This window comes from Anas platyrhynchos, chromosome 21, assembly GCF_047663525.1.
Source record: "Anas platyrhynchos isolate ZD024472 breed Pekin duck chromosome 21, IASCAAS_PekinDuck_T2T, whole genome shotgun sequence".
NCBI classification, from domain to species: domain Eukaryota; kingdom Metazoa; phylum Chordata; class Aves; order Anseriformes; family Anatidae; genus Anas; species Anas platyrhynchos.
The window spans coordinates 10,839,346-10,852,140 of record NC_092607.1 but is presented as its reverse complement, the minus strand read 5'-3'; the positions used below and the strand labels follow the sequence as shown (position 1 = coordinate 10,852,140).

The 12,795-nt window shown below is 45.8% G+C and overlaps 1 protein-coding gene across 2 annotated transcripts in view; it reads left to right on the top strand.

Annotated features, from left to right (window-relative positions):
- Positions 1-1,984: 1,984 nt before the first annotated feature.
- ATP9A (ATPase phospholipid transporting 9A (putative)) overlaps positions 1,985-12,795 on the top strand; it is a 61,828-nt gene continuing 51,017 nt past the window's right edge. The window contains exons 1-3 of one of the 2 annotated variants that reach the window (XM_027442931.3): positions 1,985-2,156; positions 10,929-11,073; positions 11,854-11,967. In XM_027442931.3, the coding sequence (XP_027298732.1) occupies positions 2,089-2,156; positions 10,929-11,073; positions 11,854-11,967 (327 nt within the window). In that variant the 5' untranslated portion in view covers positions 1,985-2,088. Of the gene's footprint in view, positions 2,157-10,928; positions 11,074-11,853; positions 11,968-12,028; positions 12,151-12,795 lie in introns of those variants that run through there. The other variant, XM_072026593.1, reaches the window with a different exon arrangement.

The following is a 12,795-nucleotide window of genomic DNA, read 5'->3' as shown; positions in this document are numbered from 1 at the left end:
CTCTGCTCTTGGTCACTGTCCTTGTGGCATTTTAGCTGGGCAGCACAGTGAGCAGCTTGGAGTGGCCGTGCAGGCAGATGCATGCTGGCAGCCTGGGCAGCAGAGAGTGGCACCGCACGCGTTCATGGCACAGCTGCATGCGTAGGCACTGAGTTTTTGCCCCGTGAGCATTTCCAGGAAGGTTACTCGTTAAGGGAAAGATTTTGCCACCAGCCTGCCAATGGAAGAGGAAAAGCTGGCCTTGCTCTAGAAAGAGGTTCACATTTTGTGGTGACCAGGACTGCAGTGTGAGAGGCTGTAATGGATACGTAGCTCTGTTTTATACGATCCTTATCTGCGCTGGGCATTTCCTCCATCTGTAGAGGTGCACCGGTGTAAATCTTTGTGGTTTCAAACAGGAAGGAGCTACACTGACACAAACAACAGCCTCCAGCACATTTGCTGCGCAGGCGGCAGGAGCAAACTTCGGGCAATGGCCAGGGCAGCTGGAGCGCTATTACCCGGCAATAACCTTGTCGTCAGCTGGCTGCAGTCAGCACCTAGGGCACAGCCAGTGCTCAGTGCAGGAAGGTTTTGGTTACAGCCAGCATCCAACACCCAGGCTGTGATTCCCTGGGAGGTGAGGTCCTGGTGCAGCAGCACGCTCCCTGAGCTGCCCGGCTGCCCACAGGCTGTGCTCCCATCCAACTTCCCATGGGATTTGAAATAAAGACATAACGGCCCTCTCCCAGACAGATGTTTTTTGTAAAAGCAGTCACTTTGCCAAGCTGATTTAGAGCGCAGCCACACAGCGAGGTACGTGGTGCAGGGGCACGACGAAGCAGGAGGAAGTGATGTGTAAGGGCTACGGGCTGGATCCGCACTGACCAGATGTCACACCAGGACACAGAGCCATCGCCTTGCTGGTTACAGAATTTGAAGGTTTTTTTTCCCTTTGTTTTGATTACTGAGATTTTTCTCAATCACTTGGTTTTCTCTGCTGACTTTCACCAAGCTTCCACCAGGCTATCATCACTATTTCTGGTGGCTGACCAGATACCATTAGCCCTGTTAGACTTCCCTATTTGTGGCTTTCTAGATATTTTTAACATTTAAAAAGGATGTTGTATAGGAGCATTTGTCTTGCCCATTTTTTTTTTCGCAACAACATCACTAGCAATGCATACATCATGTAACTGGGACCACGATGGTACCACTTCACAGTCTTTGTTATGAAGTACATCTTTGCCACTGGGAATTTTGTTTTTCATGTTTGAATGAAGAACAAGGTCAGCAGCAAGAAAGGTGTGCAGGTCCTGAGGGGTTCCTTTGCTTCCTTGTTTATGGCAAAGAAGAATGTGAAGATGTGGAGATGGCAGGTGGAAAATGCAATGGAGATGGGAGAGGTGGAGTGAAGTGAGATAGATGGAGAGGACGGAGCAGCTGGCAGATGACCCATTGGGCTGGGGCAGGGACATGAAGCAGCTATGGGAAGGCCCGCGGCTGTGTCCCTGCCTGACAAAACCCGCACAGGCCAAGCACACACAAATCTCTTCAGTCTCAGCTGCTGCTGTCCAGCACGTTATTGGAATCTGGTTTGTACACCCAGTTGACAGACAGTTTATTTAGGTGATTTTACAGAAAAAAAATGTAAGTCACAAACAGCGTGGACACGTTGGAACAATTTCTGCCTGGATTTGCGGAGGAAATCCGTGTCAGGACCCAGAAGCGAGCGCTGCCACGCGTGGGTGACAGTCCCCGGGCCCTGCACGAGTGGGGTGCGAGGTGGGCGCAGGCTCGGGGCGCCCCCCACACCCCTGCCCGCTGGGGGGGCTTCGGCCGCGGGCACGGCGGTGCCGGGGGTCGGGACCCCGAGGGGGCGGCGTAAAGCAGCGGGCATAGACCGGGCCCGGAGCGGGCCGAACCGGGCCTGAGGGAGGCCGGGGGCGAGGCGGGGCGAACCGGGGCGGGCGGAGCGGGCGCGGCACCTGCGTGCTGCTGAGCCCGGCCCCTCGGCGAGCCGAGCCGAGCCCGGCCGAGCCGTGCCGAGCCGAGCGAGGCGCTGCTGGGAAGCGCATCCCGCCCCGCTCCGCCCCGCCGGCCGCGGCCATGACCGACAACATCCCGCTGCAGCCCGTCCGGCAGAAGAAGCGGATGGACAGCAAGCACCGCGGCGGGTGAGCGCACCCCGGGGGCGGCTGCTGGGCTGCCTTCATCCCCCCCGCCTTCTCCTTCATCCCTTCCTGCCCGCTGCCTTCATCCCCCCCGCCCTCATCCTCCTCCTGCCCGCTGCCTTCATCCTCCCCCCTCGCCCGCAGCCTGTGCTCGGGGTGTGGGTTGGGGGGCGCCGCGCCCCGGTCTGAGCCCGGAGGAGGAGGTGAGGATGAGGAAGATGAGGAGGATGAGGAGGAGGCGCTGACAGGTTGCTCCTGACGCCATTGCCGCGGCACGCCCGGCGGAGGGAAGGCTCCTGCTGGGGCTGTGGGAGCGCGGCCGGTCCCTGCGTGGGGAGGCAGCTGCCTGGCCTGCCCCTACCCCCATCCCATCCCCATCCCATCCCTATCCCCATCCCCGAGCTGCTGCAGCAATCAGAGCCCGGACACAAAGCGGTGCTGGGCGGCAGCGAGAGCCCCCGGGGGTCCCCGTGTCCCCCCGCTGCATCCCCGCCGGGTGGGGAATTGAGGCTGGGGAGGGAATGGTGCTGCTGCCCCAGCCCGCGGCCTCTGCCTGGGGATAATGTTGGCCCAGCAACAGTGTTTGTGGATCTGTGACAAAGGTCTGGGGCTAAACAGGCTTTAACTGTATCCGTGACAGCAATACAATGTGCCTGCTCGGTGGTGTTGCAGCGTTCTGCATGTGGGATGTGTTCCTGGAGATGCCTCTGGGTGTTGGTACTGATATTTCCTTCCCAGCACCTTCCTAGGGTGTTGGTACTGATATTTCCAGCCAGGAAGCTAAATAGGAGGAATGAGCCTCGAACGCTGTTTGCGTAGGAAATGGCCCCTCTGCCAGACAGGTTGGTTTGTACGCAGCAGAGCGTGCGGGGTGCCGAGTTACCTGGCTGTCAGGAATTGCTGTGCAGGCCTTGGACGTGTGTGCTTCTAAATGTGAGTGATGGGAAAATAAAGCAAAATCTCCAGGGAAATCACGCCTGTCAGAACAAGAGGAAATTGTTACTTTTTCCGTTGTTTATTTTTTGTTGGTTGATGGTTTTTATTGGGGTTCCTTTGATTGAAGTTGTTCTCTGTAGATTATTTGAATTATTCCTTGTTATCAACGTTGTTTCTATTAGCTGGCACGGATGTTGCCACATCAGCCTAGGCTGAGCTGGGAGGTATGTGTGATGCAGCAAATAATTCCCCAGCTGCTGTGTAGCATGCACGGCTGGACAGGTTCCACAAGGTGCAGCCACCGTGGCATTCAATTTGGCAATGTGATTGAAAGGGATCAGCGAGAGCAGGCAGCCGCCAGAGAAATTTCTCAAAGGTTCTTGAATCATTGGTTTCAGAAAGTGCTCCAAGCTCCAGCAAGCCCCTGTTAGCAGTGTCTGACCGAAATAACCCTCATCTGACCTAAGCTGCAGCTCACTGGTTATGGACCTTACCTGGTGAGCAGTCACAGAGGTGATGCTTCCTGTGCTAGTGAGAAATCTTGGCAGCATGAAGTTGTGAAGGAAGATGAACGTGGGATTTTTCTTACTAGCAGTCTGAGTAACTGGGATTTGGTTTTCTGTTCGGTGCTGTAACTGTTTGGGGATGTGATTGCATCCTGGGAACTGCTGTCTTGTTTTACTGATCAGGAGGCTGTGATAGGTCAGTAATTCTGGATGATAGAGTGGATTGCATTGAGGTGAGGCAAATCCAAAATACTGTTAGCAACTGAAGGAGGAATCAGCCAGCAAGCTGGAAAAGGTCGTGTGGTCAGATCCAGGATGGAGTCCTGGGAGCCGTAAGCCATAATCGAGACCTTCTTACTTCCGTTTCCTCTGAGGAAAACACAAACAAAGACACTTGAAAGTCACCTTCGTTTATACGTATGAAAACCCAGTGGTAACCAAGCCTAGAAAGGCTTCACCTTTATATAGCCCCAACTGCAGTTTATAGAGTGTCTATTTTTCCCCCAATGGGGACAAGTTCTTGGGCAGATTTTGTCAGCTTGGTCTTCTGGAGTGGGAAACAGATTTCTCTTCCTGTACTGAATGGCTTCATAGAAATCCTTGTGTATGTTAGCAAAACAGAAATAAATGCCTAATTCTCCCGTAGGCAGCCAGGGGCAGGTGTCATCCAAGCACAGCTTTGATTACAGCCTCAGTCTCTAGCGTACTTTGAAGAGAAGCCAGAGAGGAACTCCCACAGTAGCCTTGCAGAGATGAATAATGGTCCAGACAGCTGAGATCTGTGTCAAAGAGAGAAAGCATGTGCTTTATAAACCAGTGGGAGTAGTGGTTATCTGTTCCTGAGCATAACTTTAATGTGGGTCTTCCTGGCCACAATCAAAGCCTGTGTGCTCTGTGTTCTCCTTGAATTCAGCTGTATTCATCCAAATGCTTTGCAGCACTCTGAAAACCACTCTGAAGTGTGTGCCAATTAGGAAGGAAGGATAGCATTAACTAATGGGACTGCTGGTGCTGTGGCATGGGAGCCTGAGCTTCTCAGGGGCTGCACTCTGACGGGAAGTGAGCTGCAAGTTCCTGAAGCACCCCAGATGCTCTGTTCAGTGCATGACACAAGTTTTTCCCTAAATAGCTTATGGTCTCAGTCCACAATCCTGCGAGGCTTTTTTTTGAAACCAGCAAACTGCTGTGCTCACGCTGCCTCTGCAATGGAAAAAGGCCTCGATCCAGAAACACGGGGGGAAGGACAGGGAAGGAGGAGCTTTCCAGTACGTGCCTGTGGGCTCTCCTGGTCTGTTTAAAATGGCAAATTCCATTTCAAAGTCAACAGAGAGAGACGGGAGCTCCTGGCAGCCACCTGCCTGCGTGTGGGTGTGCCAGGGCAGGGCCAGGCTGGCTGCAAGCAGTCGGGGGGAGCTGCAGAGATGCCCCGAGACAGGGTACCCGCCCGTTGGGTAATGTGGAGGTGTGTAAAGAGGCAAGGTGGTCATGCACTGCTCTGATTTTTTTTTGTCTTTTAAATTAATGGATAATTCTTCATATGCTTTTACAATAATGAAATGTAGGAGATGGGTTTGTGGATTAAAGGTGCCAGGGGATTAACAGCACTGCCTGTGGGAAACGTAGAAGCATCATCTGAGAAATGTGAATGCTGTTGTAGGAATGACTGAATGCATGGAAGAACTTCAGCAGTAATTTGACCAAAACCCATCACTGTATTAAGAAAATGTGGCACTTTTTTCATTATTTTTTTCTTTCATAAGCATTTTTCATGTTTTCCCTAATATATTTCTTTATCAGACGTGCTACATTTATAAATACAAACTGCCTCTTGGTAGTTGCTTTTAGTTGGGCAGCTGACAGTCAATCTGTCATATTACTGTTTCTTACATCATTGCTAAGAATGCATTCTTGTAACCAAATATACTCCCATGTAAAATACACAGTAAACCTTTCTGATCTTTACCAGCTCACGTTCATTCAGATCCCTGTGCAGATTAAAAGCCGTATCACCTATAGGACTCAAAGTTCAGGATGCAGCTCGCATCAAAAAAGAGATGCTTTTGAACGATTTTGGTGACTTTAGAGTGTTTTGCTGTTTCTCAAGTTGTGATTTAGAATGTGAATGGCACGATGCTGTATAAACTTCCCCATATAAGCTGCCTTCATACGCTTTTTCATGTTATTTCCGTAAGATACTCATTTATAAAGTTCATGGTATGCAGTGGTTTGTTAATTTGCCACACTTCGGGAGCTCTTACAATAGTGTTCTCCCATACCTCAGTTGCAATCCAGAGTAGGAGAAATGTTTAGAAATGTTTAGAAATGCGTATTCCTAAACTTTTATAGAAAATTGCTCACATTTCTGTAACTTTGTGATTCCTATTCCTGGAAAGTGCATGCTAATTTTATCAGCATCTCTGAGCAGCAGTGAGGGAATGATGTAAGCTGTTCTTTAATAAAATCTTTCTCTCTTTTCAAGGATATAGTCCCTTGACTTCCTGCTGGAAAAATATTTTATTATTCCTAATAATGCAGATAATTGTCTCCTACGAGAAACAGCCAGCTTCCTGCAGTGACACTGACATTGCCCTGAACACAAACTGGGGAGTAACGTGATGGCCTGAGCAGCCCCTTCCCTCATAGGATAGGGCCTTAAGCTTGATACCCCAAAATAGGGATGGTGTCCAGAGAAATGGCAGATCACAGAGCTATGCATGGACAATAAAATTATTAAAAGGAAGAACACGTAAGCCAGGTAGAAAAGCTGACAGCCCCAATTTAAAGGGCTTCTTATTTAATGAGTACCAAGATAATCTTAAAGTACCTTTGTGTATTTGTTTGTGTGTGCCCAGAGGCCCAGAGTACTTGATTAACAAATCCATTCAGTTGGACACCAGAAACAATGTGGTTTTTTGTTTGTTTGTTTGTTTTTTGAGGTTAAGTTTACTCTTCCCCTTCTTCTCCTTAGGGGTAGTACTGAGTAGACTGCCTGAAATGTTTGTTAGGAAGTTCACCATCAGTCTTCTGCATCTTTTTTCCATTTTTCACTTGGTATGAGTTGTTTCATGGATAGGAACCCTGTTCTGTCATCTAAGCACGTGGGTATCCCAAGTTTCGTGTTGAGGACTGTGCACCCGTAGTGTGGCCATCTTTTCCCTGGTGCAAGCCCTCAGCAGCTTTGGAGTTTTTGCTTGGGTGGCTGTGCACGCGCAGCAGTGGTGCAGCAGGGGTGAGCACTGTGCTGTCACCCCATGTGCTCTGCCAACACAGCCCAGTGCAGTAATAAAAGTGCCCATGAAAAACTGGAGTTTATTCACTTTGTAACATCAGCACGTGTAAGACAAAAAGGGTTTGGGGGGTGAAATTGTCCTGCCTGCACGTGACATTATTGATGAAGGTTGATGAAACCTGCCATTAGTCTGTTAAAACACAAACTGCCAGTGCAGCCACTCCTGTTTGCATAATGCAGTTTGTAAGGAACACAGATGGTGTATGGAGGATTTTCAGTCAGAAATAATGAGCTTAAATATGTATTCTTCGTTAATGAAGTTTAAGACATCATCGAAGAGTTAAAAATAAATAAAATGATGACCCTTGAATATCTTTTAGGCTAGGGAGATAAGCATCAGTCTGTAAGAATGAGCACCTTGTTCTGTTCTTGAGACGTATCCTTGCCAAGAGCTCCATTTCTAACATTGCAACAGGCTGTGGGCTGGCACTTGCACAATTAATGTGCAGATAGCTGGCACCACCAGCGGTCCTGCCAGCCCCAGCTTCGGGCTGTGGCTTTCTGCTCTGCCCGCTCAGCAAAACACGGGCAGAATGCAGGCGGTTGGTGGGACAAAAGGGGAAAACAAAGGGAATAGGCAAAAGTTAAATGCCAGCACTGGGGTTGACAAGATGCTTTCATTTTAAAAAAATGAAAACATATTTATCTTTGGGGATCTTCTTTAATATATGAGATAAAGATCAGCATTTGTACTGCCAGGGTTTTCAGCTGCGGGTGTACAAGTTCCCAGCTCAGCACTGTGAGGCAGTGACGTAGCGGGATTCCTGGGCTTGCTGATAAACCTCCCTGCAGTTGTTGCAAAATGCGACTTTGTTATTGCTGGGTGTAGTATTGTGTTCCATTGGCTGGATTTTTTTTTTTTTTTGACAAATTTATGTTGCAAAGAAACCATGTGTTAAAAGGCTACAAAGAAGATTTTGTGGTAGAAATGCTGGATATTCTTTGCTGGAGCATTGATACTACTGATAATCGCCTTCAGAAACTTGTTAGGCAGGAAGTTTTTCTTTTGTTTGTCTAATTATGTTTTTGGTTTGCTTTCCCTGTAATTCAGGAGGTTGTGAAAACTGTGACTCTAGCCAGGGAGTAATTTCACAAAACTGTTACTTTACACAGCAGATTCTCCCATGCCCTTTCTTGTTTACACTTAGAACTGCGTTATTTTTAGACTGATTCTCAAACCTTATAGTAACACATCATTTGGAAATTAAAATTCCTCCAGCAACAGGTTTTTCTGTGGTGGGAATGCTGTGAGAGGTCATGGCTTTGATTGCAGAACATGTGCTAAATTTTGGGTTATTTCACTTCTGTGAAATTGCTTTGTACTTCCATACCTTCACAGGTGCTGTCAGTCTTGGCTGCGATCTCATTTGGGAAAGCACAATTGGAAGCAGTTTTGCAGTGCTAGGTGTTAGTTTTCAAAGTATTGAATCCATAGTTACTTGGAAAAGATGAGGAGCATTGGAATTGTATGTAAACAGCTGGGTGGAGCACATTCTTTTAAAGGTAAAACGTTCTGTTTAGTTTGTGGGTTCATTTGCCATTTTATTTTACATTCATGATGAAATAGGCTGATAAGTCATAGAACTTTTTAAAATGTCTGGAAGTCTGCTTTGGAGTCTTAAATATTGGCTTGAAAATCTGTCCTAATATTTAGATTTTTTTTTTTTTTGAGCTTACAGATGAATGTTACATTGTAAAAATTAACAGCACAAGTAAATTATCTGTTAAACTATAGAAGTATCCTGCCAAAGCCTTATCCTATAGTGAATATTACAATATAGGTGCCTAGCTCTTTCTGCTGTTCAGTAGGATCCTGACAAGAGGCCCAACCTAAAAAATAAACAAAGGTAACTGGTTTCAGATGTCTGACTGGAAGGGCTGAGCAACTCCCTCTGTAGCTGGGAAGCACGTCTGATGAAACCGGGTGTGTGAACACCAGGTTTGCTCCCTTGGGCAAAGCCCCTTGTTTGGAGCTTTATCATAGGGGTCATTCTAAATTCACAGTAGTTAAAACATGAAATCAAGGCTAATCTTCTGTGGTTTTCTCCATCATGAAAAAAGGCAAAATACTTTCTTTCTATAGAGCATATCAATTTTCTATTGCAATCCAAACACAACCATTTTCACTATTTTCATTTAAAATTGGAATACAAGTTACTCTTAAAGCGACTGTTCATTTTAGCTCTTTATTTGCAAACACAAAAGGGAACTGCAATTAAAAGTTACCAAGCTACTAAAATATATTGCTGGTGTAGAGTTTGTGAATTGGAGTGTTTAACATCAGCTTTACTGTTTGTCCTATGTTGGCGACAGCTTTTCTGGTGTGGGTATTATACACAGTCATGTGGGGAAGGATTTTCTCTTTAGTTTTCTTAACAAGAAAAAAGTTTGTGGATTTGACAAAAATCAATAGCTTCAGGAGCAAGTGTAACTTTCAGAAGTGGGCTATATTTGGGCTACTGGTGTTTCCTACTTTTTTATGGTACTACCTGTTATGGTACTACAGATTGTCAGGGGTGGAAGTCCACAGAGAAATATTACAAATTCTAGGCAATGTCCCTGCTAAAGGTAAGCAGAGATAGCAGCAGTGGTGCTGCAAGTCCATAGGAAGTCAGATACATCTTCTAGATACTCAAACATCAAAGCATCTCCAATTGTTTTATTCCAGTAATTTGATCTAGGTGATCGTTACTATTAGTTTTTTTGAGCTGTTTGCATTACCCACTGTGTTTATTTTTGTCAGATTTTCCTGCATTTTCTCTTCAGCAAATGAACAGTTTGTGAAGTCCTCAGGTATTGAGGGTTTTGCTTACCTGGAGCTGGTAAGCAACTATTCAGCACCATCCAAAATTTGTGATTTCTCAGCACCAATATGCGTGCTCTGTAGTGCTCTGCAGTCCTATCTGCATGTGTCTGAGAGCTGCTTGAGTGAGAAAAGTGTCCTTCCTATGTCTGCTGGCAGCTCTATGCAAATGGCCTAGGTTGGCCAGGCTAAAGAGCCCACCTCTTCAGGGCTCATCTGCTACTCTTCCTGAAACGGAAAAATGTTAATGGACTTTGATTATGGAAAAAAATATATCTTTTGTATGGTTTTAAAAGCTTGCGAGGAAATTCTCCTGCAAGTCAGCCTTGTGAGGTTAATACCCGTGTATGAAACACATGAGGGAACCTGTTCTTTATGTCTGGAAGCAAAGTTGACTTTCATTACCCTATAGACTGAAGGAAATTATTTAACTGATAACATTTCTTTCTCTATTTGTATCCAGCAGTTACGGACAAACAAACAAAAAGCTATTCTCGTAGAAAACCACGTTCTGTGTGGTAAATTGTAAACTGTTCCTCATGCTGCGTGCATCTTTCTGGCAAGACAGTAACTTCAAGAGCTGAATACTTTGTGTTCTTGCTTAAATAGTTCTTTACTTTTTCATTTAGTTAGGTGTGTATTTAGCTAAAATTCTGTATTAGAGTGCCGTGAACCAAGACAGATCTTAGCAGTGTTTTCTGGAAAGACTTTTTGCAAGAGCTCTGAAGCAATTAGTTCACAGTTTGGCGGGTGGTAGCCTTCCCAAATGTCTATGAAATCCAACAGGACTACTTTTAAATAGAGGGGAAAAAAAACAACAAGAGGGATCAGGAAGAGATTGGCTTTCAGTGTGAAACAGTGACAACAGAACAATGATTCTTTCGGGGTTTGGGAGGTTGTAGTGCTGCCATTTTGAACAGTGAGCGTGGCACTGGGGCCTGCGTGGCTCTGTGGCCGTGTTTTGTTTCAGTACCAGCACCAGCCCTGCCTGAGGTGTTGGCTTGTGGCCCAGTGAGCTGTGAGGCAGGTCTGCAAGGCCTCTGGCTGGCAAGGAGTCAAGCTCTTGGTTTGAAGATGCTCGTAACATGGTGGATACCTGGCAGATGAGAGGTGGCTGGTGGTGGATCAAGGAGCAATCCTCAGATGTTCTTCCCAGCTGGTGGAGGGGGTCTGGGGTGTGTGTGTGCAAGTCAGGATTAAAGATTTACTTCTTGATTTAAAGTTAGATGTTCCTCCCATAGGTGTTGCGAATGCCTAAGATGCTGCGGGAGAAGAGACCCAAGGCCTCGTACGGTTTGGCTTGGCCATCCAGAGAAGAGAGACCAGCGATACCCTCGCAATGTTATCAACAATCAGAAATACAACTTTTTTACGTTTCTCCCTGGGGTAAGTGTGAAGAAAGTTGCTTCTCATCCCACCCCAATGCAGTGCCTGATTTCAGCACTTCTGCAGAAGGGAAGTGCAGAACCTGGAGCTGGAGGAAATGAATAATGTTCACGTTGCATTTGGTGGGCCTCCTGCAAAGGCTGCAGGCAGCTGCAGCAGGACAGACCCACGCCTGGTGGGATGAAGTGGTGAGGAGGACTTCACTTCTCCCCCTGCAACAAGGCCCTGCTGCTGATGAGAAAGGGGCCTGGGTTCGCAGGATGGGCAGCAGCTCCTTGGTGTCCACTCTTCCTGGGAGGAGCGGCTGAATTATCCATCCTATGCATTCTTCTGGGGGCAGCAGGAGAAACAAGTCAGGTTCCCACTGATTTTATAATCAGAAGTCAGTTACTGACTGGTTGGGTAAGAAAATGAACCACTGTCAAGTTTTCTGAGTTAGCTGGGTTCCTCTAATGTCTACAGTGTGATTTTGCAAACAAAATCCTGTAGCTGGTTATGTTCCTGTTTATTGTGAGCATCCCTTTGCAGAGTGGGGATTGTTAAAAGTTTAAATTCAAAGCAAAATGATTTATTTGTGTTAAAGGTTTAGGCCCAGCTACGTGGCAGTGTTATCCAACAGGCAGAGTAAGTTGATCTTTAGCAATGAATTTCCAGACTACTGTAAGTGAGCATTTAGACACCAGAGGAGCAAGCAAAAATGTTTCAGATTGTTGGTTCAATTTGGGTAACTTCTGAACTCCATTAATGTCTTATTTCCTCCTTTTTTTTTTTTTTTTTAAGGTGTTATTTAACCAGTTCAAATACTTCTTCAACCTTTACTTCTTGCTGTTGGCCTGCTCTCAATTTGTCGTTGAAATGAGGCTTGGTGCACTTTACACATACTGGGTTCCTCTGGTAGGTAATTTAAGGTTTATTTATTCCAGAAAGTTTTAGTGTTTGACTCAATTTCTTTTGCTGCATTTTTTCTAGGGTGTAAGTCTACACTTCAAATCATGTTGTGAGCTTACTCTTTCAAGCTTTTCTTGTACATATTGTAGGATAGATGCCTGTTTTGGCTTTAAACTTCATTTTGTAAAGGTAAGACCCGGATGAGAGAGGACTATGCCTTCACCTTGTTTGTTGTCTCTTTCATATAAAAGCCATATAAAAATATATATATAAGCATACTTGTACAGCCTCATACTTCCTCAAGGTGCAGATACTCTTTCCTTCCTGCAACCATTTACCCTTTTCTTTTGATAGCTATATGTTTCACTTGCGTTCAGAGGAAATCAGTAATAATCAGCTTTGAAGCACAAACTCCAGTGCTGTCAAAGGATGTAATGAGGAATAGTTCTGTGGGCTTGTTAGATTTCTAAAATGTACTGTACGAGCCAATGAAAACTGTGTAAATGCTTAAGTATAGGTAGCTGTATATTTTTTCTTCAGCTTTTATCCTAGTTAAACTACTGTTTATTTATTTATGTAAATATCTTTTTGCTGCACTTCAGCCTTATAGTGTTATAGAACAATTTTGATTCAGAGATGTCTAGTCCAACTGCCTGCTCAAAGCAGGGCTATCTTTAAACTTAGGTTGGTTTAACTCATCTAGCTGAGTTTTGAAAACCTCCAAGGATAGGCATCTTTTTTACTTTAAAGAAATGATATAAAATCAACTGGAAGTTGATTATAAAAGCAGAGTGTTTTAAGGCACTACTTGTTTGCTCTTTTGTGAAATGGTGG